Raw genomic sequence first — 26812 nt, forward strand, 5'->3', positions numbered from 1 at the left:
GGCTGGGTTTCAGAGCAGCCTGAAGAATAATGGTTACAAGTTTAGGGCCTTGGAATAGGACAGAACTGGATCCAAATCCTGGCTCTATGAGAGCAAGGAAACATGACCAAGTACTTAACTTCTCTGAGACTCAGTTTTCCCAGCTATAAAATGGGAGTGTTAATAATATGTAAATCATTGAGTTGTTAAGAGGTTAGCATAAATCATGCCTGGTACAATAATTATTGTGTAAAGCCTGGCACAATTAAGTCCTCCATAAATACTGTTTTTATTGGTAAGAACTTCCTCCTTTGCGTACAGAGACCAATACTACGGAAGAATGTACAAAATTATGAAGGTTCTCCTTGCATTTCCTAGAAGGGACCAATTTGACAGTGTTGTCCCGGGGGTGAGTATATTTTCCTGCCAATTCTCCTCTTGTTCTTTACACACAGCAAATCAAGGACCCAGTGTGAAAGATGGAGGGTGGGGGGAACCTTAGTATATGAAATGTCTTAAGCACCTGTGTGTGTGTGTGTACTAGGAAGTTCATGTTAAGAATAAGCTACCAGATATCTGTTGATCATTTCCAAAGAGCAACATAGGGCACTTCAGAAAACGCCAAATTTGAGTCACGTATGAATTTAGCAGAACCCCCAAACAGAAGGCAAAAGTCCTTCTACTCTTAGATGTGTCCCCACAAAACAGGGAAAATTGAGGCATTATTGATTTGACATTTAAAGCAAAGCAATCTTGCCCTTAAATTTAAGGAAATTGTAAAAATGTTTGTAGTATTAATTCATTTCTAAAATGCATTTTATATTTATTAAAAAATTAATACTGGATTAAACATGAGAGAACATTTTTTAATATCAGCTAGGAACTCCACCTTTCTGAAACATAAAATGTTATTTTTTTTGAGAAATAGCAACCATGGAGGCAATCTTCCCAAGTGAAACATGTGAATTATGTTGAAATATTTGTTGTGACTACATAAATATAAAATGTAACAACAGCCCATTATGTATTCCAAAACTGAGCTTCCGTTTAGTCTGAGAATAAGATAGCAGTTGGTGCCCTCTTGTGGAAATGATTATTTTAGACGTTGGAAAGGAAAATCTACACAGTATTGAGGCATGCCTATCACAGATGTGCTTTTTCCACTTTCAGTGACTTCAAATTAATCATGTACTTTTGTTTATACACGAAGTCCAGGAGAAGATTTTAGTATGTAGCATCATGGTGGTCTTCACATTTACATTATGGCTGTTTTTTTCTTAAGTAGATTTTGATTTGTCATCTGCTTCAGCTGTTCTATGAACCTTAATCAGACCTTGTGTGTGTACGTTTGTATTTCACCTCAAAAAGTTGAACTAAATAAGTACATTGAAATACAAATAAAAAATCCTTCTCCCAAGCTTTAAACCTCTGTCCAGCCTCTGCCCTGCCGAAACTTCTCTTGATGGCTTCCCTCCAGGGACAGGTTTTGACCAAGCTCCTGAACCAGTTTTGACTAAGAAAATCCTCTACCAGCTTCAACAGCCACGACCCCCTCCATCTCCTTAGCAGCTGGCCATCCTGCTACATGTCAGAATATAAAGAACAGTCACATTGATCCAAGACTGAAAGTGATTCTTGGGCTACAGAATTCTCTGGTATTCAAGGTATTCAAGGAGTGGGTGGCCAACTGCTTGGTAGGCACACAGCAGAGTGCATTCATGGTCAGTTATTTGGATTCAGTGATCTTCATCACCCCTTCCCACTCTGAGATTCAGAAGCTCCTCTAGGTAATCTGATTGCCTGCCCCACTGAGTGAACTAATCATCAGTCCTGGGATAGCTGTGCAAATTTGAACCCCCTCCTTGCAGGTCTGGATGTCCCTCTGGAATTGCTCTGTCAAACTCTCAGAGCCTTCACAGGACCATTCCAAGTGCACATTAACCAGGCCAGAGCATAACAGACACATGAAACCCTTTCACCATTATTTTAAACAGTTATAAATAATCACAGAATTTATAAATTATCTTTAGCCAAGCATAATTATGGGTGGATGCCGGTTCAGATAGGGAGGTGGTGCACATATTCAAGGGAAACATGAAGGTGTTTCCCTTGGTAGAAGGTGTAGGTGCACATATTCAAGGGAAACATGAAGCATCTGGGAGTGAAGGTCATGTGTGGGTTTGGGGGCACAAAGAAGCCAGCTGCTAACCCTGGTTCTGTTACTTACTAGATGAATGACCTCAGATAAATGTCTAACCTCCTTTCATCTGTAAAATAAGAATGATTGTGCTTACTTCACAGGGTAAGGATTAAATGGCTTAAGAAAGCACAGAGCATGGTACTTAGCACCCAGAAGTCTCTCAAAATATGTTAGGTATTCTCGATAAGGGGCGGAAACAATATAAAAGGTGAAGCCATGGCCCTAAAGGGTCCCTGATGTTTAAGACCCCATAGGTCTTAACTAGATAAGTGTTCTCTGTATACAATTAAATTGTGTTCATTGATTATCCCTGATAAGCTTACCTTATGAATCAGGTGACTGTCTCCATCTTCCCTAATATTTTATCTTTGATTATTGATTAGGGCACATTTTAATCTCTCAGCATTTGGATTCACACAGTAGAAGCACTCTTAGCTGATTCAGAATTATATATCGATAAGGGCAGAGCCTTGTAATTTGTACAACTCACTTGTCTTTTCTTAAGGACATCTCTGAGCTTGACACCAAAAACTTTTAGGTCCCCAGGTGAAGAAGGACCTGTGGAGAACTTTGATAGATGAGCCCTGACTGTTCCGTAGTTCAGGGTCAGACTATTGGATTGGTCAGGCCTACACACTGGGGGATCACAGTGTATGCAAAGGGATAATTTGTGAAGACATACTAGCATCCAGAAGATGCGTAATTTAAGACAAATTCTTTTGGAGGAAATTTGTAATTATTAGCAGAAGTGATGCCATCATGTGGCAAGAGCAAAAATAGCAGGCACCCAGACGCAGTTCTGAGCAGCAGTATTTGACTGATTTTTAATTGATTGATTTTGGTAATTGGATTAATTGATTTTCATTCATTTATTTCAATGAATTCAATTATTTAAATTATTGTTATTTCAAATATTTTACAAAGTGAAACTTCACTACTATTTTTTAGTTAGATGATTTCAGATGCATGTAGTTCAAGTGTGCATAAAATATGAAAAAAATATGAAAAAAACTCCTGAAGCTAAGTGAAGGGTAGGGTTAACTAGACATTAGATTGTTTTGCTTTGCTTGGAGCTCTACAAAGTAATGCAATTGATTCTCTGAGTAAAAATATATAGAGTGCTAACAGAATTGACCAGCATTATGATTCAACCTTGTAAACTGACTATACTTCAATAAAAAAGTAATGAAACTACAAAAAATATATATATATAAAGGCAAGGTTTTGTAGTCAATATAGTAGGCTGAGTGCATGTAAATGTAAAAAAAAAAGTGAGAAAGCTACAGCTGAGGAGGTCTAGATTAGGCTTTAGAAACCTGGAGCTGGAGAAAAAGTACCATGGTCTGTAGGAATGAGAACACAGAGCAAAAGCAAGAGTTTTAAATTAAAGTTTATACTTAGAAAAATTAACCCCTGAATTCCCAGCCAAAATTGGAATGTATCTCTCTGGCTTCTATTCCAAAATGCTATGGAAAAAGCCTCTTCTTTGGGTGAAGATAGAGTGACATGGACAAGATTTATCCTTCCAATTAAAACAGCTAAAAAACTGGATAAAAATATATGAAACAACAGTTCTTAGGACAATGAGAAAAACTTAAAAGCAGACAAAGGCCAAAAAAAGACATTATATACAGAGGAACAAAGATAAAGTAACAGTAGAAACAATAAAAATTAAACGCCATAAATAAATATCTTTAAAGTACCTAAAGAAAAATAATTGCCGACCTAGAATTAGGTTGGATATAGTGTTCTATATATTAATGAGATTAAATTGATGAATTGTTATATCCAAATCTTCTATATGCCTACTGATTTTGGTCTGCTTGTTTGTCTATCAGTTGATAGACATGTGTTAAAGTCCTCAACTATGATGATGGATTTATCTACTTTTGCTTTAATTCTGTCAATATTTGCTTTATGTATTTTGAAGTCATGTTATATGGTATATACTAATTTAAGATTGTTGTACCTTCTTCTTGAATTGACCTTTTTATTATGATGTAATATCCCTCATCTCTTATACTTCTTGACTTTTAATATATTTTGTTCTATGTGCATATAGTCACACCAGGTTTCTTTTAGTTAGTGTTTGCACAGTGTATCTCTTTCCATTCTTTTATTTTCAGTCTGCTTACTTTCTTCTTGAGCTCTGTTTCCCTGTGCCAGGGTTTGGAAAATACCCTCATAGAGAAATCTGGAATGAAACTGAGGCTCACCACGTGTGCTTTCCTCCCCTCAAGGACCTTAGTCCTCTCTTTCCAGTGTCTGCAGATAGTTGTTTAATGTATTCTTCCAGCTTTGATATCTTTTTGTGTGAAAGGAAGCCTGAGCCCAGCTACTTCTTCTATTATGACTTAATAGAAGTTCCATTTGTTTTGATTTCTTATTCGGGGACAGATATTAACTTTATGTTCTATGGTCTTTATACCTACTTCATATTTATTATGTTCTATGTAATTGTTTAACCTCTTCTTTTTCTCTGTGCTCATAATACAGTTGACTCTTGAACAACATGTGCCGACCCTCCATGCAGGGAAAATTCACGTATAACTTTGCCATCGGCCTTTGGTATCCATGGTTCACAGATTCCATCAACCCCAGTTAGCACAGTACTGTAGTGTTTACTGTTGAAAAAAAAATCTGTGTATAATTGGACCCATATGATTCAAGCCCCTGTTGTTCAAGAATCAACTGTAATTGTTTTCAGAATCTCCTCTAGACTTACAGTTCAATAAATAGCTACTAACCATGTGTGGTTATTTATATCTAAATTAATTTTTAAATAGTTTTAATGTAAAATTCAGTTCCTTGATTGCACTAACCACATTTTAAGTCTTCAGTAGGCACTGTGGCTACTCTAACAGGTAGCACAGTTATAGAACATTCCAATCACTGCAGAAAGTTCTACTGGACAGTGCTGCTCTATACCAATAATTAGGTCTCTGCTTATATTTTTCTGCTTTCTTATATATTTATTGCTTGGTTTTGTAACAGTCCTATGTTACTCCTCGACATTTCCTTGTAACCTTTATTTCTGTTTTGTGGTTCTATCTTATCCTTGAAGTCGTCTTATACAAATTTGTGTCCTTGTAAATTCTCTTACAGTGTAAAGCCCTGTGGGGAGGTTTTCCTTGGCAAGGATTTTTGCTTTCTACTATATTTTTTAATCTATCATTTGCAACCTACATTTTAAAATATTTGTTTAACTTTATTTAAGTTTCACCAAAATATATTTTCCCTTGTTTACATTTTGTTTCATTTCTCATTTTACTGATACTTAACATGGAAAGATTTGTCCAGACCTATTTATGCTCATTTATAACCTAAATTCTCTTTCACTCCATTCTTTTTTCCTTACTTTATAAGCGATGCTGCAAGGTTGGCAAATATGGCCTGAGGGACAAAGTGGCCCATTTCCTATTTTTAAAAATCATTTTATTGAAACAGAGCCCCACTCATTCACTTACACGTTGTCACCAGCTGCTCTTATGCTACAACCGGAGAGGTGAGCGACTGTGACAGAGCAGAGTGGGATGTCTAAATATTTACTGTCTGGTTCTTTACAAAAAAGTTTGCCGAACCCTGAGGTACAGAGAAGGAAAAACGTGGAGCCTGAGGGCAAGGGGTAGGATGAGAATTGAAGTTGGAAGAGACTTTTCTCTGCTAAGCCTGCCTGCATCCTCCACTGACCCAGCCAGGCTCTGTTCTCTCTTTGGGGCTTTATTAAAGATCTTCAGCCTGGGTCTATTTCATAGTGCCAGGAGCACCTCTTTATATCCAGGGATAAACTTGGGTGTATCATCAGATCCTCCTCAGCCGCTAGTTGGATTTGGGCCTCTGAAACTTTTGTTACTTTGAAGGAAAGGCAGCCCCACTTGTGCTCTTGCCCTGTATTCAGGTGTCAGACATTTCTACTCTTAGATTGCTGACAGATGTGTGAAAGTGGATTTGGCTCCCCTCTTGAGCACCTGCAGGATGAGAAGGGCTTTTCCTGGCCTGTCCACCAAGGATTCTGGGCTCAGCCCCTCCCTGCACCTGCAACTGCCTCAGGTCTCTTTTTATTTCTGAAGGGGTGGGATGGGACTTCTGTAGATTTCTGATTCACCAGCTTCTGTTTGGTAAGATTTTTTCAGCTTTTTGTTTTCCTCAGCTCTCCCTCTTAGTGCTTCCAGAAAGTGAGTACTAGGAGCTTTCTAGAGCCTACACCAAGCTCCTTAAAAGAGCTTTGCTTTTCGTTTGCTAATAGCCCCTGTGTGGTATTTTTTCTCTGCTTTTTAAACTATTTGTTTGGTATCGGTTCAATTTTACAGTAATGAAATTCTGAGATCTGGCTTTCCTCTGCCATCTAAAGCTGGGAGATTGTACACTGGTTTTGGAATACGGTCAGTCAAGAACACGACCTGCAATTGGAATAACTAACCGCAAGGGGGAGTGCTTTTTTAAATTTTTCATTTCCCTCAATAAACAAGTGTATGTATTTTATCCTAGGTTTTATGTTTGTATTCAAAATGACCAATGAATAAAATTATACAGGTTCAACATAAACCCATCTAGAATTGCTCATTTTAACAAATCACCCTCCTGACCCTAACGACAAACATGCACCCTGCTCCTCCCCTACTCATTTCCTTATCACTCATCACACACTGTCCTTACTTGTTTTCTTACATGTAGCCTGTCTTCCTAACTAGACAGTAAGGTACAAGATGCAAGGTCTTTATTTTTATAGTTCACAGATGTATCTTGAGTGCTTAAATAACAATAAGGACTCAATAAATATTCATAGAATGAATACATTACTTAGAAAAATAAAGCAACACAGAAATTACAAGAGGAAGCAAAAGTATTTTTAATATCATCCACAATTCCACTGGCCAGGTACAGCAACTGTTGTCATATAGTGAATGTTATTCCATCCCTTTTCTCTGGGCATTAAAGTTTACACACACATACACACATATGCAATTACACTATATACTATTTTCCTTTCAAGATTTTACTTTATTTCTACTTGGATTTAACAACAGCAAAATAACTGAAGTGAAACGCAAGAAATTAAAAATCCTGAGATTATTTATTCACAAGACATAGTTGCCCCTAAAAGATCCTTCTAAACTTAAGATTATGGGAAATATTAAGAGGCTTGAATCAATGTTTTGTAATTAGATCTTCCGATTTTGAGCAGCTTCTATTACTTTTTCAAAATATTCTGATGTCATTTATATTTTATTCCATCACCATAAGCCCACAATTATGTTTGTTTTATATTTAAATGGATTAAAATCTCACCTCCAGTTTATTTATTTATTTATCATTAACTTCCTTGTTACTGAGTTTTAAAGTCTGATTACCCTCCTGATTGATGGGATTTTCGCCCAAGGAGATTTTTTAAAGAAGGGCTCTTGTTTATGGTATTTTTTCAGTTTTTGTGGGCTTAGGAGTACCAGGTTTGGCCTTTACTGACACCAGCTTGGCTGTATGTAATATTCGGGGTCATGCTTTTGCTCTCAGCCTTTTTAAGGTATTGCACACCAGCATCCACTGGCATCAGATGTTTCGGACAAGTCTATGGTCATTGCCGTCATTCCCCTGATTTTCTACCTGGATGTGAATATAATTCTTTATCCTTGATGTTTAACAACTTTGCCAGAATATATGTTGGTATTAGTCCTTGTCAGCTTTTCCTGCCATGGGCTAATACTTCATATCTTCAGCCTCATTTCCCACTTCCTTGCAGGGACACGACCACCTTGCCAACTATTTGTCCTTCTGTGACCTCATTATGCTGCTTTATATCCCTCTGGCTTGGCACAGCCTATTAAAAATCCCTCACCACTACCCCAACCTACCATTTGCTGCCGCTCATTCCAGCAGATTTAGCTAAAGCATCTATCCCCTCCATGAGGACTTCCTAGAGCACAATCCTCAGGTGACCGGCCACCCTCTCCCTCCACTCTCATGAAATGTAACATGTATCCCTAGTATTACATTTGCTGCACTGAATTACCATTACTGCTTTATGACTGTCTCACATCCAGGATTGTGAGCTCTAAGGGGAGGGCTGCCTAACTATACCCTCATATCTATGCAATTCAGAGCAGTTCTCGTTGGTAAAAAGGTGGAGGTGTTAGATGGAGTATGCGGATAAATTACTAAGCAGCTAGTAAACAGGAAAAGCGGAAATTTGATACAGTTCGAGTGCTCGGATACGTTGAAGGCTTTAAGTCTTTATGGAACAGTAATCCGGAAGGCGGGGTAGCTAAAAAGTGTCAGAAGAAGCCTACAGGTGAGCAAGAGGAAAAGCCGAACTGCCGGAACGCAGGTGGCAGGGTTCCAGCAGAGCCTGGGGACTGCTCTCCCGCATCTCGACTTCTCGTAGGAAGAGAAGGCATGCGTGGTCAGCCCTTTTGCCTTTTAGTGACACCTACAGCTCTCGCTCACCACCGCGACCCACCAGCGCGTGAACCACCTTTCCGCGGTTCGGTCAGCGGCGCAAAAGCTGCGGGAATAGCGGGGCGGGGCTAGCTTTGCGCATGCCCTGTGTGGGCGGAAGGGGCCGGCAGGTTGCGCCTGCGCGCTTCGTGGACCTGGCGTCTCCGCCTCCGCGGCCGGGACGCCGAGCGAGGGAGACGGGACGCCTGGCGGGATGGTAACGCGGTGCCAGGTGAGGATGGGGAGCCGTCCAGATGTGTCTGTTCTCGCTCTTTCCCGCCACAGACCTAGCCCTGCTCAGCTAGGCCCCGGCGGCCGTCGCCACCACGGGGGCCCCTCCCGGCTTCGGAGACTTTGCGCCGGCCTCCCCACTGAAGGGCAAGACCACCCCTAGAACTCTTGGTGCAGGTGACGGCGTTTGGCAGGTTTCTAAAGGCACCCACGGTCTTTGCCCACCTTGCTTCTAGATTGTGCGTTCGAAGACAGGTTTCCAACTTAAAAAGAAATGCAGTTAACTGAGAACTCTGATGAAATGTGCTTCATCTGTGCATTTGCAAACCTTTGATTACTTGCAGACTTTTGATTATTTCATAGAGAATAATTTGCTCTGAGTGACATTTGGCTTATTTTACTTGGTTGGAGTCCTTAGATACCAGGCAGTCTGCATAGGTTTGTCCTAGGAAATACCAGTTTGTCCTGTATTTCAGGCCCATCTGCTTTTGTAAATATCAGGGTTTGTGTGTTACGTAACTTAATTCTGGACAGCTGGGTTCAGTGTAATGTAGACTTGAGTCAAAGGTTCTGTGACAATCGTGAAAGACGTGTCTTTCCCGTATTTGGTCATTTATTTTATTTGTGTAATTCATCTCTTGACTCAGACATTTGTTCCTTCACTGCCTAAGTATTTATGAAAGGTGCTGTAATATCATGTTAATTAAAGGCCCACTTCATGGTTTCTAAGAAGATATTGTTAGAGTTTTAGTTGTGGCATGCGAACATTTATAAAAGTAAAAAGCATCCAGAAATTAGTCTGAATTGTACTTAAAACAAATTTTTTTCAAAATTTGAACTTGTAGATATACTGAAAGTTTTATGGGCACTTAATTTTCTCTAACTTATGAAGTGTCTTTAGATTAAAGAAATACATCTGGAAAACAAGAAAACCCAGCAAGGACAGTCAGAAAAGGACTATGAGTTGTTACTGTTAAAAGCGTTTTCTCTCTTTTTCAGGTTGAAGTGTTGTATTTTGCAGTAAGTGCTGAAATAACAGGAATTCGTTCAGAGACCATTTCTGTGCCACAAAAAATAAAAGCATTACAGCTGTGGAATGAGATAGAAACACGCCATCCTGGGTAAACATTTGTAGAATGCATGTGATTAACAGTTCTTAATATTTAAAAATGTGTGAGTAAATGATAAAAGTTAAAAAAAAGTTAATTTTGATTTACATGCTTAATGTCAAAGGGTCGTTAGTTGTATTTTTCTGAAACTACTCTTAAAAACTTAAATTCTAGTTTTTAAATGCAGAATTGCTTAAGAAAAGTTAAAGATATTTTACTGAAAAAACACAGTGAACTGAGATACTCTCAAAGAGACATGATTATATTTGCTTTTATAATTTACAAAATACTGAAAATGTAGATTTTTGCATCTTTATAACATTATATGAATTTGTTACAAATTCTGTTAAAAATGTGTTCTTTAAACTTTTATGTCCTGCCCCTTCTTTAGATAACTCAAAATAGAAATTTCTAAGATTGAAAGAAAATTGAAGGACAACAAATCTTAGCTGCTGCTAAATTTGAGTTTTTGCAATATTTGATTTTTTTCCTGGTTCTTGAAAATGTATAATTTTACTGCTGTTTTTTCTGTCTCAAGTCTTTTGTGGAACAGAATATGAAAGTGGTTTATTTGAACGTATTCCATGAATATTAATAGTGTCACTCAAATCCCAGTGATGTGTAAAAGATAGTCTACAATGTATGTTCAAAAAGAAAACCATTCTTTCTTGGCTTCATGTCTTTTAAATTCTTAAAGTGCTCTGTTAATCAATGAAATGTGGTGGGGCTTCTGGCCTATTTTACCTTTAATCATTTACCTACTGAGAGGCACCTGGTGCTTTGGAACCTTCCTAGGTACACTTAGTATGCTTGTTTACTAAAGAAAGCTCCTGGTAAAGGCAGGAGGTACTAATTAAGAAGTTTTCCTTTTTTTTTTCCTGACCTGGTCTGAATGTTGTCTCCAGTCTAGTATTTTTTTTGTTTGTTTCTTTAATTTCCCAAGACACATAGCATCCAATAAAGAGTTGTTAGCAGTTTACTGTGTTCTTTGTGGAGAATAAGTGTATTCTTTAGTGGATATATCTTTTCTCTGCAAAATATCAATTTGTTTAATTAGTAATTTTGTAGAAGATGCTTTATAAAGTAGTATTTGTGTAACTTTAGTTGCAGCTGAGAAGATTTGGGGTCTCACACAGCATTGCTGCATCTAATTATACTTTTTTTAAATTCCTTCAGGTTGGCTGATGTCAGAAATCAGGTGGTATTTGCTGTCCGTCAAGAATATGTCGAGCTTGGAGATCAGCTCCTCCAGCTACAATCAGGAGACGAAATTGCCATTATCCCCCCCATTAGTGGAGGATAGTGCTTTTGAGACACTTGGGTATGTGAGATACACTTTCCTTAACCAATCTTGTGGAGAAGGATCATGTAGATGACAACTTTTAAATGGTTTGATTTAACTGTGTCCTCTTTGTAAGTCTGTCTGCACCAAATCTTATGAAAGCAGCAACTCTTGCATTGATGCAGACAGACTTATACTCGTCATCTCTTTATCAATTCTGTTGTAAACAGTTTGTCATTTTGATACATTCATTCTATTGATTTATCATAGTTTATTGAGATTTTATTTCATGTCAGGCCCATTGCTGGACACTGGAGTGTTTAATATCTCTGTCTTGCAGAGGGGAAACTGAAATTCAGAGAAATTAAAAAGCTCATCTGTGATCACATAGCTAACAAGTGGCAGAGCCAACATTTGAATTTGGATTATTGGACTCCATGCACTTTTTCACAAATATGCTTGTTAATATTGGGCATAGAGAAATGTAGAAAAATTGCATTACTAGAGAGTAAAAAGATCACCCTTCCTAAAAAGAAAGCTTACCATTTTCTAGGTATAAAGAGACAGCTTTATTACAGCTATATTGCAAGTGACTCTAGGACCAATGTCATCTTTCCATATTTCCAAATAATGTAGTCCATATCTGAGTAAGGTACTGTACAAGAACATTTCTCAGTGTGATCTGGAGAGACAGAATGAGGCTTTATTTGTGAACTGAGGAATAAATAATGTAGAAATTAACAACCATCCTCAATTAAAAACTCTTGGTAAGTTAGGAATGAAAGAAAACTTTCTTAATTTGATAGTGTTTTTCTCCAAAATCAAGAGAATGTATCATACTCAATGGGAAAACATTGATTTCATTAAAGAAAGAAACAAGCCAAAGATGCCTATTTATTTTTTTCACCTACTTTTTTCCCCTTACTCTCCTGGAGGGTAGTGCCCCAAAATATGAAGAATAAACATCGCAAAGCAAATTGCCAAGCATGTTGATCGTGATTGGATTTTCTTAGTTCTACTGTTTGGAAATAATAGAATTCCTTGTTAGATATGTGTCTCAATTTTATTTTGATTATAGAAAAGTGCTATTTTTTGGAGTTTGGAATTTATTCATAAGACAATGGGCTGCCATGGAAGGTGTGCGTGTGTGTCTGTGTGTGTGGTGACTAGAGCTGTTCTTTGGGAAGACGACGATTACTCAACAGCATTGTGTATTATTTGAGTTTGATAGGATTTTAGAACCTATGTTCTTATAGCGTCAAGTTGTGAAACTCAGGGTGTGATGTTCGTAGACCATGTTTGTATTTACTGTATCATACTGCAAGAGAAAGAAGTAGAAGCAGCTTGGGTGGCATGTACAGGAGGTTGAAACATCCTGGAATCCACTGGCATATGAAAATTTGTCTTTTTTTTTTTTTTTTTTCTCCTGATAGCATGAGCCTCTTATCTTAACCACACTTCCCCAGCCCCCATTCTCTGTCTCAGAACCCTGTTTATTTCCATATGCTTTCCGTAATTGTAATTCCCATTTATTCCTTTGCTCTTTCTCCAGTGTAAGCACCCTGAGTGCAGAAGCCAGGTCTTTTGTTCCCTGGTCTATATCCAGCGCAGGGGATCCAGTTTCTGACCCTTAGTGAGTCTGTTATAAATGCTGATGAATGAAATGACAAATGCATGGCAAAGGACTTTTACAGCATCTGGTGAAGAGGCATGCAGTCCATTCCCTTATTTCCTCAATTACCTAACTGAGCTTATGTCTGATAGTGAAATAAACCTAGTTCCTGTGGAGTCACCATCATTTCTGCTCTCTCTCCTTTTTAGATAAAGAAAAAGGCAATTCTGGGTGTGGTGCATGGTAATATAGGTGTTAGAGGTGATGTGCATGTGGGTGAAGGTGTCACGTCTGAACAGGAGGTTAAGAGTAGCAATTCCAGAATTTGGAATACATTGGCATATGAGGTAGATTACATTTTAAGTGGTCATGTTAGTAGTGAATTCCTTTTTTATCATGCTTGATTCACTAGGGATATTTGTGAAATTACTGAGTTCTGCTAAAATTTTACACTTGCTTGTTTTTATCATTCAGATCAAATCATGCCTCCTAACACATCTAATGCGGAAAAAAATATAAATTGAAACACAGCCTATAAGTGGAGTGTTCTGCCTCTGGTACCAATATTTAAGTTTCTTACTATCTTATTTCTAGGAAAGATGTGAATGAAGTTGAAGGGAAATCTAAAGACATAATAAAACTCACATCTGAGAAGCTTTCCATAGATGAAGTCTCACGGCTGGTGATTTCTCCACTCTGTGGTGCAATATCCCTATTTGTAGGTGAGTTGCAGTTTTTACAGCACCTATTGACTATACAAGACAATAGAAATTATCAAGTGTTTCTCATGTTCAGTTTTAATAGAGGATTTTAAGATACTGAGCAGTAAGCCACGATGACCCATGGTAGTGAGTAGAAATTTTTTAGTTCTTGTTTTGTTTTAGTAATCTTCAAATTAACCTATGTTAAAGGCGAAGGAAAAAAAAGTCGGATAATAGTCATTATTAGCAGAGAGAATTCTGTATTTTCCAAATATTGAGAGGAAAGAAATGGTGAAGATAGTATCTTAATGATAATCCTGAGAAGATAGTTTTCCTTTTAAGGGTCAAGTGCTAATTGTTAGAGTACTTACTGGTTTGTTGTATGAATGTTTTCAGTAAGCTTGGCGGATCAGTGTCATTTTACTTCCTTATCTTTGTGATAATTACCTTTTGATTTTCTAATCAAGTTTTTGTCTTCAGAAGATTTCAAAGTAATTTTTAGACAATCAGTATGCTACTTGTCTATTCAAAAATAATCCTTTTTTATTCTGTTAGTATGCATTTCTGTTTTAAGGAGAAATTTTAATAGTAATTTTTTTTTTAGGGATTACAAGGAATAACTTTGAAGGGAAGAAAGTCATTAGCTTAGAATATGAAGCATATCTACCAATGGCGGAAAATGAAATCAGAAAAATTTGTATTGACATTAGGCAAAAATGGCCAGTCAGACACATAGCAGTATTCCATCGACTTGGGTATGATTCCCTTTATCAATTTAAAAGTTAAGCATAGTTGTTTTCCACTTTTATACTAATTCTGATTCTAGAATCTTTCATTGGCATCCTGCACTACCCTGGGAGGGAGATTTGTGTATTCTGGCAGAGGGTGCCTTTTAGGCTGCTTGTTACGTTGTAGTATTTGGAGAGTGGCTGATGCTGGAACAAAGTCCAAACGTGCAAGACTCAGGCTCTGTGCCCAACAGCCTGGGCTGATATGTGCTAAAGGCCCTGAGGCCCTTTCAGAACTATTTTGTTGTCTGGACTCTGTTTAAATGACAGTCTCTTAAGAGAATTTTTTTATATAAATGCCTTTTAAGGTCCTTAAATTAGTTTGCCTTTTTGTACCACAAAGAAGAGTGACGTTCCATACTTTGAAAAGAACCTCACAATTGAGACTAAATTTATCATCTATTAGTTATTATTTTATTAGTAAGTGTAATTTTAAAAATAATGTTAATAATTCTGTTATTTACTATTTATTGCTATTTAATATTTTAAATTCTCTGTTGTATTCATCCTGGGATAACTTTGTATCTTTCGACATTACCTGGCACTGTGCCTCGTTTGTTTGAATCAGGTATTTATTTGTTGAATCAGTGAAAGTTGCCTTTCTCCTTGGTGCCCATCAAATAAATTTAGTGAGTAGCTGTTAACAAGTTAGTCACAGCCTCGACCTCCCCTCTGCCAAAAGCAACTGGGATGAATTAATGTTTTATACTAAATGGGATGTTTCAGTAAAACAGAACTGAGTGTTTGGTTCCAGGGATGCTTCACTGGAAATTCCCCCCTCCCCATGTATCTAATAGTAGATTCTTTAACAAGTATCCTCAGAGGAGATGATGAATTTTTTTTCTTTGTTTTGCTAAAGCTTAGTTCCAGTGTCGGAAGCAAGCATTGTCATTGCTGTGTCCTCAGCCCACAGGGCTGCAGCCCTCGAAGCTGTGAGCTATGCCATTGATACTTTAAAAGCCAGGGTGCCCATATGGAAGAAGGTAAGTCCAGACCATCTCTGATTTTGCCTTTGGGCATGATTTTTCTCAGGAATTTTTAAAGGCTAAGGAAGAAGAGTACATACAGAATTTGTATTCATGGGCCTTCATTGACTTTGTAGAACCTTGTTTTTTTAATCTGTGAAATAAGATGTCTGTGTAATAATCTACTTTTGAAGGTTGTTAAGCATGAAAAATACGTGCCCCAAAGAATGCATGGTGCGGAGTAGACCACAAGTGGTAACAGAATTCCTCGTCTGGGCCATTCCGGTGGTTCATATATGAAGTAATACTTAGATTAGAATTCCCTTCAGTTAGAGGGTCTTTCCTTTGGAGAGTGGGAATAATGTGTGGCTATTTAAACAGTGGCTAAAATAGGGGTTCCTCAGGATAAAAGAGCATTCTGGAGCTCCCTCATCTTTGGAAGAGAAAAGGATAGGATATTGCCTCCTTGGAGAACATGCATAGTGAGTGGATTTAAAAGCCTGAATTGGAAATTCTAGCTTATTTTCTGTCCGTACGTGAAACCCATCAATAAAAGCAAACAATTCTCTGGTTAAATAGAACATTCTGAAGAGGTGAAAAGGCCCAGCTCCCTAATTTCTTTCCTGGTGTGCTAACCTCCACAGTGGCATTGCTCTGTACTCTCAGACATGTGTAGTGACCTTTAAGAGCCTAGAACTGCCTGCAGCTTTGTGGCTGAGAGCAAGGCTGAGGAAGGCATTCACCGCCCAGTAGAGCAGAAGGCCAGGAGCTGAGGCCAGAGGGCGAGTCCTTCCTAGGAGCCTCTTGGCCTCAGGCAGTGGTGCAGTGAGCATATTGGACTCTGAACCACTGTGACATTTAGTGACCATATTTACTGAATAAAAATTGAAACCCACTGAAACTCAGGTATCTGGCTGATTTGCTGTGAACAGGGCGGCCACAGTTTTGATGGAACATGAGACAGGCCCCTGGAAAGAGCCAGGCACGGAGAGCATTCCAGAATGAGCTGTGAGCCTGGCTGACAGCGGTGGCTTTCTTTCCCCGAGAGGAAAGAATGAACAGTCAGCTGACAAAGTAGATGAGAGGGAACCCCCTTTACCCCTAAATAAGGCAGTGGGCAGGAGTTGGGGCACGCTCTCGTTTTTATGCTCGAGGACCAGCTGGGCTTTCTATTTCCTTTTCTATCCGTAGAGGGTGGGAGGGTGTACAGGTGTTCAGAGGACAGTTGAATTAGGATTTCTACTCCTACAGAAACAGAATCTGACTAGAGAGGGGGAAGAGAAAACGATGATTCTTATTCCCCTTCCTCCCCAGGTTAGCTGAATCCTAGTCTGGTTCTGGTCTCAGCCTGTGCTTTAGATCATCTGTGATACAGGCCAGGGGTGGACAGGGGGCTAGGGCACATACAGAGCGTTTGTCCCCAGAACGCAGCGCAGACTCATTTAAGAACCTCTGTGGCAGTTTCTTAATTTCACAGCTAATAGAAATGTCCTTCCTGCCTTTGGAAAAGCATGTTTAGAAATAGTAGGAGTGTTTGGAAAGAAAAAAAGGTTTAAAGACCTTCCATCTTCCCTGTATAACCTTTGCCAGGCTGTCTCCTGTCTTGGTCCTGAGTGGAATTAATTGTGTATTCCTTTCTGTGGTTGCCCCTTGTCTTGTTAAGGCTTCTCTTCTGTCATTTCTCCTACCGGACTGAGTCCTTGCATGTAGGGAACATGTTTATTCATTTTTCTGCTCTCAATGCCTTATGCAAATAGCCATTGGATTGTTAAAAGAGCAACAGATTTAAATAGTTGTGATACTCATTTTCATGATTTATTCAAATATACTTGCATTTATTAAAATACTCTCTTTTGAACTTTTGTTATGGCTCTGTTTTTTAGGAAATGTATGAAGAATCATCATCATCTTGGAAAAGAAACAAAGAATGCTTTTGGGCAACCAGTGATTAAATCATTTATGGTTTTTAGAGTCCTAAGATCTTATTTTGATAAATTTTTATCTTTGATCACGTTTTGATTTTTCTTCTCCAGAAAATAGTGTACTGATACGTAAATGAGTGGAAAAAAAGAGAGAAAAGTAAAATAAAGTGTGTTTAGAATGAGGGCTTATATGGGAACTAGAGACAGAGGAAGGACTTTAGGAAAAGAATGGAAGAATAATTTAAGTTTGAGGAAGGATACTTGTGGTAGGCATATTATTCCATGACTAAGTTCTGATTGTAACTTACACTGAAGTGTGGCCCCCTTCTCAGTGACTGTGTCTCAGAGGCTGCCCCCAGCCCCTCACCCCTATACCCAGTGATGTCATTGTTATCAGGGGTGCATTATAGGAATATTGGCAGAACTGGAAGTTACAAAGGTCTTTACCAGACACTCTTGATATGATGTATTTTTAGAATCTATGTATTTTAAAAATAAGCTAAATAAACACATGATTTTAAAGTTTAAAAGCTGTATTTACCTATTTTTAAAAATTCAGTAATAGCTATTTCAAAATATGGAGATTTCTATTATTTCAGAATGTGTAATCTTACCATAATACCTACTGTATTTCGTTAGTTATTAGTATTGTATCAATACATGAATTAGCTGAAAATTGTAAAACCAGGCAAACTAACTAGCAACAAGGATGCTTTGTGCTATAATGTTAGTTATAAAATTGGATCCACAATCAACTGAAAGGGAAAATTATATAATTATTTAGTAAAAGCATTTTCAGATCATTTTTAATTGCTCAAGTAACCTTGTCATTAGTGAAGTTGTTAATAAAGCTGTGCTTTCTGGAATCTTTATACTAAACAATGGTCCAATTTTTGTGTGGACAATTTATATGCTATTTTGATAGATCTTAGTATATAAATTCCATACAGTTTGTTTTGTAATTGACATATAGTGGATTTACAATATTGTGTTAGTTTCTGGTGTACAACACAGTGATTTGGGGTTTTTTTGGCAGATTATATTCCATTATAGGTTTTTACAAGATACTGGGCGTAATTCCCCATTCTATGCAGTAATTCTTTGTTGCTTATCTGTGTTATGTATAGTAGTTTGTATCTGTTAATCCCATACTCCTAATTTGTCCCTCCCTGCTCCCTCTTCACTTTGGTAACCATAAGTTTACTTTCTATGTCTATGAGTCTGTCTCTGTTTTTAGAGATTTATTTGTATTATTTTTTAGATTCCATGTGTAAGTGGTATCATATAGTATTTTTCTTTCTCTGACTTATTTCACTAAGCATGATATTCTGTAGGTCCATCCATGTTGCTGCAAATGGCAATATTTCATTCTTTTTTATGGCCGAGTAATATTCCAGTTGTGTGTATTTGTGTATATAATTATACACATATCTTAAGCCAGTTATCTTTGATGGGCACTTGGGTTGCTTCCGTGTCTTGGCTAGTTTAAGTAGTATGGCTGTGAACATTGGAGTGCATGTATCTTTTTGAATTAGAATTTTTGTGTTTTCTGGGTATATACCCAAGGGTGGAATTGCTGGATCATATGGTGGTTCTATTTTTAGTTTTTTAAGAAACCTCTATACTGTTTTCCATAATGTCTGCACCAATTTACATTTCCATCAGTAGTGTACAAGGGTTCCCTTTTCTCCACATCCTTTTCAGCATGTATTATTTCTAGACATTTTGATGATAGTTGGTTTGGACTGGTGTGAGGTGATTACTTCCTGTGGTTTTAATTTGCATTTCTCTTGTTTGTTTTCTGAGGGGGAGGTAATTAGGTTTTTCATTGGTTTCCGCTTTGAGGAGGTACTGGGGATTGAACCCGGGACCTCTTGCGTGCTGAGCATGCGCTCTACCACTTCCTTCTAGCCTGTAGTTTCCACAGAGAAATCAGGTAATAACCTTACAGGGGTTCCCTTGTAAAGGATCGTTTGTTTTTTCTCTTGCTACCTTTAGAATCCTCATTTTAACTTTTGCCATTTTAATTATGATATGTCTTGGTATGCGTCTCTTTGGGCTCATCCTGTTTGGGACCCTCTGTGCTTCCTGTACCTGAATATCTGTTTCCTTTTTTAGGTTTGGGATGTTTTCGAAGATAAGACATGACACCATAAAACTCCTAGAAAAGAACATCGGTGAAACATTCCTTGACATAGATTTGAGCAATATTTTCTTAGATCAGTCTCCCAAGGCAAAAGAAATAAAAAGAAAAAATAAACAAATGGGACCTAACGAAACATTAGTGAAACACTTTTTACCTGAGGAATTTATTTATTCAAATCTTGAGTGCCTGTTCTGTGCTGGGCACCACCAGTGGTCCTTGTCCACCATCTTTATGGACCATGGGGAAGGTCCTGTGTCCTGGCTTTGGCTGGGACCTATGGGACAGCCATGTAGACATTAGGAATCTCCTCTGCTTCTTTGGTGCTTATTCCTTACCTGTCCAGAAGTTGGGCCACAAGGATCTTGGGAAGGCAGACAAATCCTCCACCAGCTATTTCTCTGCTGTGGTGTCTGGCCTCAGCTTTACCCTCTCTGAATTCAGTGCCTCCCTCTCCCTTCCACCAAACTATCCTGCTCCCATTTGAGAACAGGGGCTGGTGATTGGACAAGAGTCAGTTGCATTCTGTCTGAAAGCACGTTATCATTAGGTTCCTGGGCCACCAAGTGTTCCTAGGATTTTGTACCTATGTGTTAGTATGATATTTGTTTATTATGTCATATATGTTCCTCTGAGATATGTGTGGATTTCAGGATTTTCCTTGGCAGATATTTCTCCAGAGGGTCTTTATTGATGGTAGTTACATTTTTAAAGAATATGACTTTCTTTAAGCATTTTTTTTAAAGAATCGTGCCTTCATTAAGTTGGGTTTGTTTTAAATTAAGAACACAAACTGTTATGCTTTTCAGTCTGCAATACAAAGGTTAAGGAGTTAATCTGGGGCATGCTGAAATTGGGATGGGACATCTCTGATGAAAGCTTTTAGTTCATTGCAGTAGGACTTAAATGGGGTCTTTGTTGATCCTGACTTTCCTGGGAGTGGCAGAGTTAATTGGTGGTGAGACAGTAAGGGGCTAGCATCACTCTGACACAGCCTTTCTAGATCTGTAACTTGGCTGCTTAAGGAATCAAGTGAGTAACCTAAGAAAAATAAGCCTTTAAGTGGATTGTAAGGTTTAAAAAGTCGCTTCGGAACTGTGGCTCTGTATGACAGCATAGGTAAGTCCACTCAAGAAGTAGGAAATTCAGATGACTTGCGTTTCAAGTTTTTCAACAGGTAGTAAAATGGAAAGAATTTTATCTTTGAATGAAAGTAACAACAGATAATCAACATGATATATTTCATGGTTTTGTGGATATTTTTGTCCTTTGGATATGATGTTGAGTCACAGTACATTTTCAGTATGTTTTGAGAAATAGTGATTAAGAAACCAGAAGTTTGAGTGTGGATCTTAGATCCCTGAATGACCTTTTGGAGGATTAGAAGATGAGACCTGGGTATCTCTTGAATCCAGCCCTGCCCTTGCCCTTGCCCTTCTCTTCTTCCTCTCTTTATTTAACTTTATAATGTGTAAATGGAATTGCTTGATACAGTCAGAATTCAGCTGGAGTGATATGTCTAGGGGAAAAAAAGTGTATTCTAAATTATCTAGAAAGAGTGCTATGAAATCTAAAGCTGATTTTAACATGTTCTAAAGTGTAGCTATGATTTGATTTACATACATTTTTGCTTGCTATAATTTATTAAATATTTTGACTTTTCTTCCTTTACTCCCTTAGTTTTCAGCTTATTATGAAAAGTATAAAAAGGAATGCCAAATATTTCTCCCTTTAATTCACATCTCTCACTGACAATTTGGAATTCATGATGTTGACAGGTTTTTTTTTTTAATTGAAGTATAGTCAGTTACAGTGTGTCAGTTTCTGGTGTACAGCGTAATGTCCTCATCATGCATATATATACATATATTTGTTTCCATATTTTTCATTAAAGGTTATTATAAGATATTGAATATAGTTTCCTGTGCTATACAGAAGAAATTTTTTTTTTATCTATTTTTATATATAGTGGTTAACCTTTTCAAATCTCAAACTCCCAAATTTATCCCTTCCCACCTGCTTTCCTCCGGTAACCATAAAATTGTTTTACTATGTCTGTGAGTCTGTTTCTGTTTAGTAGATGCATTCATTAGTGTCCTCTTTTTCCTTTTTTTTTATTTTTATTAGAGTCCACATATGAGTGATATCATGGTATTTTTCTCTTTCTGGCTTACTTCACTTAGAATGATGATCTTCAGGTCCATCCATGTTGCTGTAAATGGCATTATTTTATTATTTTATTTTTTATAGCTGAGTAGTATTCCATTGTATATATATACCACAGCTTCTTTATCCAGTCATCTGCTGATGGATATTTAAGTTGCTTCCATGTCTTGGTTATTGTATATAGTGCTGCTGTAAACATTGGGGTGCATGTATCTTTTCAAATTAAATTCCTTCTGGATATATGCACAGGAGTGGGATTGCTGGACCATATGGTAAGTCTGTTTTTAATTTTTTTAGGAATCTCCATACTGTTTTCCATAATGACAATCCATCTGTCACTTCTCTTGAGGCAATAATTTGTGTGATGTAATTAGGTAGCTCATCCAGCAGAGGGCGGTGGAGTCAGGGCTATGTAAGAGCAACTCGCGTTAGCTTTTTATTTTGCACAGAACCAAAAAGTTCAGTTAATAGCCTTTTTCTTTTGGTTAGGTTGGAGTGGTCCTCAGATAAAAATCAGTGCCTGTTTTTGAGTAAGATGATTTCCGGTTTTTAACTGGTATTTTAGTTTAAATATTAATGGTTGTGGTAGGATGAGGAATTTTTTTTAATGCTCTGTGTAGTTTTTTAACAGGCGATGTAGAATAAATGAAAGGAATTATTTTTTAAAGAAACAAATAAAAAGCTGTTTTTTTGATTTGGGAGAGAATGGTAGCTTTGATACAGGTCTTAGCAGTACTTCTTAATCTACTCTGTGACAAAACAAAAATAAATGTTGTTCTTCTCCAAAGTTGTATTCTAGTGGACAGAGCACACCAAACACACTTACTGGTGGTGGTTCTGCAATAAGCTGCTCTTATGACATAGTTCACCAGAGCTGAGATGGAGTGAATGGAGGGCGGCGTGTGAGGGATCCCCTGATCGGGAACAGAGATGCTTGTGCCTCAGTGTGAAAGGCAGCACATTCCCCCTAGGCTCTGCATCGATGCACCAGCTATGCAGTGATGGCCAGTCTCTGAGCCTGGTATGTAGCTTGTTTTATAATCATACTTAATCCTTAAGAATATATAAACCCTCTTGCTTACTGTTAAAAAGTTTAAACTATGCAGATGACAGCTCTGATAGGGTGTAACACTTTGGCCAATTTTTTTCTTTTTTCTGTCACAAGCACATATTTCTGGAGGTAAATTGTGCCTTGGGGCAGTGCTTTACAAACTTTAACATAACATGAATCATTTGGCGATCTTAAATTTCCGACTGGAATTCAGTTCTCGTTGTCGCCTGGGATCTGCATTTTGTAACAGGTTCTGGGTAATGCAGCGCTGCCTACCCTTTGACTGCACTGTGAGGAGCAAGGTTTTACAACTAGTCTCCGAACTATGAAGACAGTTTAAGGTTCCTGCAAAGCATCTTTGTGGCCAGTGCTACTAATGTAAGAGATTAGATACATCCTTACTTTTCTTACACTGTCCTGAAGGTGTTCTTAGGCACAGTGAGTGCATAAGATATAGTGAAACACATAAGTTATAAAATTCAAATTCCAAAGTAAATAGCTTTACTTTCAAAATGATTTAATGATATTTAGTAATGTGGTATGGTAAAGAGTGGTTTACAATTAAGTAATACTTTTCATACTTGAATAGGAGAAAAGCTCTTGTTGATGACAGTTCCAATTTGATTTTTTGTTTCTTAGAAATCAAATTGTGACACTTCATTGTACAAACATGCATACATTTCAGTATTTTTGGTGTGAAAAAAACCAGTTAATCAAAAAAAAGCAAATATACTTATCACATCTTAAAGATTTATACATTACATATGAAGGAAACTATCCAAGACAATCTTTTAAAAAATACACATTTTGAACATAGTCGTGCAATATATACATTTATATTTTGACTTTTATCTGCCAAAATATTTCAGGTACATACGAAACCATCTTTTTATATTTACATAATGGCTACATTTTCATTAAAGTTCAAAGTAGTAGTTAACATTCTTATTTATTTCAAACTTTACCCCCATGTAAATACCTTTTACCTCTAGATGCTTAGTCTTTTGAATTGATTAAAATGAGTATGTGTTAATGAAGGGCATAGTCCTGGAAGGTTACGTATGTGATTATTTTGTGTGTGCAAATTGAAGTATTAAAGGTGGACCAGGGAGCTCAGTTTGAGGAATCCTGTTTAATGTCTTAATTTATGAGATTTTCATATATTAAGTTATAGCTGTGTATCAATAGTTAAATACATTATAAAATTACACCTTTTATAATAACTTTTAGTATAATCACTTGTGTGATTATGATAAATTGGTTGTAGTTTTCTTTTCACAGTTAATAGATAACTTTGACTACTTTATATACAGCCAGCTAGGAAAAATTTCTGGCCAGCTCTTAACTTTGCTGCAAAAATGATGCACAATTTCAAATAATGCAATTTCTTCACAGACTATTTTACCATGTTACTATTTTATAAGGCTTGTGTGGCAGCCATGCATATAGCACCTCCATTTTTATCACATTTTGTATATATTGTCTATACACCATTTATGAAATGGAAATTTAAGACAGCATCTTTTAAGCCCCATATTCTACTTAACTTTTAAAACAAAAGTATGACTGAATAAGAATACATAGCTGTTTTTTTCAAACAGTTTTTTAATTTTTTGGATGAATATTCAACCTTTGTTTAAAAGTGTTTGAGAAATAATTCCTCTCTAGAGCCTCTGCCTCAAATCTGTTGTATATTTAGGCAACTTGCTCTTAGTAAGCACAGTGGTTCTCAATCGGGTGATATTGCCTCCCAGGAGGCGCTCCACAATGCCTGGAGGCAACTAGTGGGAGAGGCTGCTGCTGGTACTGGTAGGTAGAGGCCAGGGATGCTTTTAAACATCCTGCCATGCACAGGACAGCACCCACAAGAATGAATTACCTGGCACCCAGTGTCAGGAGTGTTGCGGTTGAGAAGCCCTGCCCCAGTGGGATAAACAGTGCAGAGACAAGTCGTGACTTTTTAGGGGGAAAAAAAAGGGAAACTGCCATCAAGGCAGATTGTCTAAGGCAGGTCTTGCCAGAGCTCTGTGTGTATGTGACCTCAGCTTAGTGTTTATCTGAGGAAGTGAGGCAGAGTAAAAGGATGACATCCTGTAATTCTCAGTATATTACATTGAAGAACTAGCACATATATACAGCCGTTACCCAGTTTATTAAATAGTCTTTATCAGCTTAATGCCAATTTCTCCTCCACTCTTTTTTAAATGAAAATTTTATTGGACTGAGACAGTGTTTGAGTCCACACAGCTGTTATAAGATTGGTTTCTAGCACCTGTAACTAGAGAATACCATGCTGTTCTTGCTACAAACTCCAGGCGCTTTATGGCTAATTGTTTGCTTTTCCTTTGTTTCGTCAAATACAAAGTAATGAAACTGTGCAGACAGCCCATGACTGCCATTACAGAGGCCAGGCACACATGGGCAAACACCTGTTTTACTCTGACTTCCTTTCAGAGTCAGATTCTTGGAGGATTGTCTATTTGCATTACAAGAAACCCAGATAGTAGATTTTTAAAGTTAAAAGCGTCGCTGCTGAGCTCCAACCCAGTCTCCCCATTTCATAATGAGGACACTGAAGTTTACAGAGGCTGAGTGACTTGTCTGAAGCTTTAGGTATGTATATTCTGACATAAAATAGTCCCCCGGCCTTCACTGGTGCCCCCTCTCCCAGTCCCTCCTAGAGCACATGTGGGCTCAGAACCAGTGAAAAGAAGGTGCAGAAGAAGTGGGTGGTGTTGCTCATGAAGGCCCATTTACATCCTAAGGACCAGGATGCTTGTTACAATATGGATCAGCGGGTCTCATCCCAGTCTGACCCTTAGACTCTCAGGCTCTGGGGACTAAGACGCTGCCTGGGGAGCAAACTCCCGGGTGAAAGTCCTTCTGGAAGTTTAAGTCCTTCAGAAACAGACAAGCACAGCTGGTGTACGTGCTGACTTGGTGGTTTCTAATGTCTCCTTGTAGCTTCTTGCAAATTCCTGAGATGTTTATACTTTACCTTGTTTATGCTGCCTGAAATCCCAACAATTAGAAATTCACTTGCTTATTTTTCTTACATGTTTAGCAACAAATGAAAATAGCTCCCTGAAGTTAAGGGGATTGTACGGGGATTCACTCCAAGTATGGAAGTTAAACAGATGACTTCCTCTTCACACCTGGTGAAGAATAGCTGTCCCGGGAATGGGAGAGGGTGAGTAACTCTGGCGTCCTAGAGAGGAAGGCAGGCAGTAGTAGCCTTCGAGAATATGGGGCACCAGGAGGTTGGGGAGAGGTTCAATGTGGAAGGAGGAAGGTTTCCAAAGAAATCACTCACCTTTTAGCAATTCACAAGGTCCCTGCCTGCCAGCCAGCCAGTCATAAACCCTAAAGGAGAAAGGAAATTTCCTCTCCCTTCCAGGTGGGACCTCCAGCAGAGAGAAATGCGGTTACACATTTTAAACAGAAGTTTGTGCTTTGGCCCCTAGACACCCCCCACCCCACCACCTGAATGGCAATTTCCCCTGCAGTAGGCACACAGGAGGCTCCTAGCAGGCGGTCAAGCATGTTTTGATAAGTCCATCATTGCAAGAAAGGGACTGGGAGGAGGCAGCTGTGGGCTGACAAAGCAAATTTTACCTAGGTTATAAACAAAATTATCACTGAAAATATCCTCTGTGGCAACTTTTGATGAGCAGCGTAAGTTGAAGACCTGTGTTAGTTTCCCATCAGCATTAATAGCCAAGCTTATTACACACCTATACCAAGTACTCTTCCACTTTTGTTGTTGTTTAAAAACAATCATTTTAAATGATTGGGTCCCCCCCACCCCCAGATAAGGGTTATTATATTTTTCTTTAAGACGTCTACTGTTTGGAAGCATTTCATGTTTCTGACACAATACACATTATAAACTGAACCAGCCAGCGTAAAGATCACTTTTTCCCCACATAAAATAAGTCTTTTACCCTTTATACTCCTAACCCTCTCAAACCTCCCACGATTTCTTTACAAACCGACCTGCAGTTTTCTTAAAATATCAGGCTAGTGTACCTATCACATTATAAAATTACACTGGGATTTTAAAAAAAAAATCCATTCATGCAAATAGCAAACCCTGGCTGTGACGCTCCCACTTCCCACGGCAGTGGGAACTGCTGGGTGATTCAGCTGTTGAGTTCTGTGGTCTCATCTATTTCATCTGGATTTTTGGTCATTTTTTCATATTTTCTTTTGAAGAATCCAAGCTGTAAGA

At 38.0% G+C, this 26812-nt stretch overlaps 2 protein-coding genes across 6 annotated transcripts in view; one reads left to right on the forward strand and one right to left on the reverse strand.

Moving 5' to 3' along the window:
* Positions 1-8002: 8002 nt before the first annotated feature.
* The window catches only part of MOCS2 (molybdenum cofactor synthesis 2), a 36482-nt gene continuing 17672 nt past the window's right edge, over positions 8003-26812 (forward strand). For 2 of the 5 annotated variants that reach the window (XR_012071501.1, XM_072958706.1), the window contains exons 1-4: positions 11141-11272; positions 13440-13567; positions 14151-14301; positions 15194-15317. Coding sequence is in view for 4 of the 5 variants with exons in the window: in XM_072958706.1 (XP_072814807.1) it covers positions 11175-11272; positions 13440-13567; positions 14151-14301; positions 15194-15317 (501 nt within the window). In the remaining variant the exon portion in view is untranslated. Of the gene's footprint in view, positions 8109-8150; positions 8466-9841; positions 9964-11127; positions 11273-13439; positions 13568-14150; positions 14302-15193; positions 15318-17182; positions 17308-19339; positions 21271-26812 lie in introns of those variants that run through there. The other 3 variants (XM_006205983.4, XM_072958704.1, XM_072958705.1) reach the window with 3 other exon arrangements.
* ITGA2 (integrin subunit alpha 2) overlaps positions 24180-26812 on the reverse strand; it is a 93400-nt gene continuing 90767 nt past the window's right edge. Inside the window, exon 30 of the mRNA XM_072958703.1 lies at positions 24180-26804. Within this exon, the coding sequence (XP_072814804.1) occupies positions 26724-26804 (81 nt within the window). The 3' untranslated portion in view covers positions 24180-26723. The remainder of the gene's footprint in view (positions 26805-26812) is intronic.

The sequence above is a fragment of the Vicugna pacos genome, chromosome 3 (genome assembly GCF_048564905.1).
Source record: "Vicugna pacos chromosome 3, VicPac4, whole genome shotgun sequence".
In the NCBI taxonomy this organism is placed as follows: Eukaryota; Metazoa; Chordata; class Mammalia; order Artiodactyla; family Camelidae; genus Vicugna; species Vicugna pacos.